Here is a 3,095-nt window from a genome sequence, read left to right on the forward strand (position 1 = left end):
GGCGGCTGCAGAACCGGCGCCCCAGCGGCAGCGGCAGAGGGAATCAGACCCTCGGCGCCGCTCTATTGGGCCCCTCCCGACACCCGCCCCCCGCCCCTTGCCATCCTCTTCCCTTAGGGTGTGGACTCCTTGGTCCTGGAAAGTGTGATGTTCGCCATCCTGGCCGAGCGGTCGCTGGGTCCCCAGCTCTACGGCGTTTTTCCGGAAGGCCGGCTGGAACAGTACATCCCCGTACGCACCCAGCCCGGCCCTGTCCTCCCCAAGACACCTTCTCTCCCAACTGTCTTCCTCCCCAATGTCTGCTTTCACATCCCTCATCCCAGGTAGGGAACTTCCCCCAGACCCTAACCTGCCCCATTCCCCTGCCCCTGCCCCCTCCTGCCCCAGCCCCCTCACCACCCTGATAGGTTCCTGGGTGCAGAGCCGGCCACTGAAAACTCGAGAGCTTCGAGAGCCAGTGTTGTCCGCAGCCATCGCCACGAAGATGGCCCGGTTCCATGGCATGGAGATGCCTTTCACCAAGGAGCCTCACTGGCTCTTCAGGACAATGGAGCGGTAAGTGCGGCCTCTCAGGGTTCCCCATACCTGAGTGAGCCCTTGCTCAGCAGTCATCACACTGGGCTGTGTCTGGTTGCCCGCGCCCCCATGGAGATCAGGTGACCCAGGGTGGCACAGGACAGGCTACCAGACAGCTGCCAGACAAGTCACACAGGGACGGGGAAATGGCAGAAAGTCTTGCATGAGGGGTAGATAGGAGAGGGGGTTGGGCAAATCCTATTCTCTGGGCTTCAGGTACCTAAAGCAGATCCAGGACCTGTCCCCGACTGGTCCCCCCGACACGAACCTATTGGAAATGTACAACCTGAAGGATGAGATGGGCAACCTCAGGTGAGGGCAGTAGGGGAGAGGGGGTGTGAGAGGTGGCACCAGATACCTCATCGTGTCCTCCCCCAGGATTTTCTGAGGGCTGGGGTCAGGGCCTGGCTCGTGAGGGTGGCTTGACCTTCCTCTATAGTCACTTTGCTCGGGACCCATGCCCCCATACCCCTGCAGGAAGTTGCTAGACTCTACCCCATCGCCAGTGGTCTTCTGCCACAACGACATCCAGGAAGGTAGGAGACATCTGAGGCTCCCCCAGGGCGGAGGGGACCAGAAGGTCCTAGAGTGACCAGAACCACCCCATCCCTCCCAGGAAACATCTTGCTGCTCTCAGATCCAGGAAGTGCGGACAACCTCATGCTGGTGGACTTCGAGTACAGCAGTTATAATTACAGGTGAGGGTAGGATGATGGTCCCCTATCAATCTGTTTCTCAGTGTCCTGGCAAAACGGACCAGGCTTCATCTTGGCATCCCAGCTGCCCAGGGTATCTGGAGACTGAATGTCCACCTTATTCCCCAGGGGCTTTGACATCGGGAACCATTTCTGTGAGTGGGTTTATGATTATACTCATGAGGAATGGCCCTTCTACAAAGCACAGCCCACAGACTACCCCACTCAGGAACAGCAGGTATGTAGATTGGAGGCTGGGGAGCAGGAACCATCCTGTGAGGGAAGGGGGAAGGGTGAAGTCTAAAAGGATTGGCCAGAAAGGGTGTTAACTGGGAAATATTCCACAGTCTCCCTAGTTCCTAACTCTTATCCATTGATCTCAGCTCCATTTTATTCGCCATTACCTGGCAGAGGTAAAGAAAGGTGAGATCCTCTCCCAAGAGGAGCAGAAAAAGCTGGAAGAAGATTTGCTGGTGGAGATCAATCGGTGAGGAGGAAGAAGCTGTATGGATGTAGGGCAGGATACAGAGGAGGACTGAGGGAGAGGCGATAGACTCACAGAGCTGCATGCAGGTCAGGTGTAGGTAGGGGGACAGAGCTGGAAGTTGAGGTCTGAGGTTTGAAAGTGGGAAGAAGGATGAGGTAGGGGTTAGGGTGAAGAGAAGTTAGAGCTTCGGGAACCAGCAGTTAGCGTAATGGCTATGTCGCTGGACTCCCACATAGTCGACCTCGGTTCGTGTCCCGGACCCGGTGGCTTAAAACTCACGCCGGGCGCGTGTGCGTGCGTGCCCAAGATCCCGAGAGGAGAATGGAGGAGAAGGGATTGCGGCGTGACCATCCCCCCTGGGGGGTGATTTCTCGCTTTCTGTCTCTATGTCTCTCTCTGTCTGTCTGGCGAGCGCACGCACCCTACAATGAAAATCTCTCAAAAAAAAAAAAAAAGAGAGAAGTTAGAGCTTTGGGCATTGGCCAGCCTGAAAGAAGGGCTCCCACTCAGTGCCAAATGTACTTTTTCCTTCCTCACCCCTACCCCTACCCCCAGGTATGCTCTGGCATCCCATTTCTTCTGGGGCCTGTGGTCCATCCTCCAGGCATCCATGTCAACCATAGAATTTGGCTACTTGGTAAGAGAGTCAGGGGCAAGCATTCCAGGTGCAAGCTGGGTTGTGGCAGAGGTCATATGTTCTCTAGGAAATCTGGGCTGCCCTGGGTGGCTATGGGCAGACGGGCCAGTGTAGAGTGCTGATCCCAGGCCTCACCGCTGTGTGGGTGGGTTTTCTTTCCTAGGAGTACGCCCAGTCTCGGTTCCAGTTCTACTTCCAGCAGAAGGGGCAGCTGACCAGCTTCCCCCCGACTTTGTGACCCTCCACCCTTCCACTTGGATTCCTCCTGGAGCCTCCAGGGCAGGACCTTGGAGGGAGGGAAAAAAAGCAGGAGGCTGTGGGGACTGGGCTGAGCCACCAAGCAAGAGGGGGCTTTAGGAGACTGACCTCACCCTGCGTTTGAGTAGGTCTGGGTGGTGAGCAGGCCGGAAGCCTCTGGGCTGTGTACCTTAGGGCAATAAACGAGCTTGTTCTTGCACACCCTGTCCTGGCTCTGTACAGACAACACCAAACCAGGAATACACAAACTGACAGAGTGCTCTGGGCTTGAAAGTAGTCCCGTGGCTCCAACTTAAAAGTCGTCAATACTGGGAGGATCTGTGGGAAGGATTGTGGAGTGAGTGATGGGGTTACACAGAGGGCTTTGGGGTGGGGCTGTCAGCCCTGAGCAGTAGAGACCTGAGAACAGGATGCACAGCTGATACACGGTGACCTTTTCCCT

General features: G+C 56.4%; 1 protein-coding gene across 1 annotated transcript in view; it reads left to right on the forward strand.

The window, feature by feature from the left end:
* Positions 1 to 2,852, forward strand: part of CHKB (choline kinase beta) — a gene marked incomplete in the record, with an annotated part of 4,020 nt that extends 1,168 nt beyond the window's left edge. The window contains 9 exon segments of the mRNA XM_006157566.3: positions 118 to 231; positions 422 to 555; positions 793 to 888; positions 1,054 to 1,112; positions 1,193 to 1,274; positions 1,401 to 1,509; positions 1,655 to 1,758; positions 2,314 to 2,395; positions 2,559 to 2,852. Of these exon segments, the coding sequence (XP_006157628.2) occupies positions 118 to 231; positions 422 to 555; positions 793 to 888; positions 1,054 to 1,112; positions 1,193 to 1,274; positions 1,401 to 1,509; positions 1,655 to 1,758; positions 2,314 to 2,395; positions 2,559 to 2,633 (855 nt within the window).
* Positions 2,853 to 3,095: the final 243 nt, after the last annotated feature.

Source organism: Tupaia chinensis, unplaced genomic scaffold (assembly GCF_000334495.1).
Source record: "Tupaia chinensis unplaced genomic scaffold, TupChi_1.0 Scaffold000548_1, whole genome shotgun sequence".
In the NCBI taxonomy this organism is placed as follows: domain Eukaryota; kingdom Metazoa; phylum Chordata; class Mammalia; order Scandentia; family Tupaiidae; genus Tupaia; species Tupaia belangeri.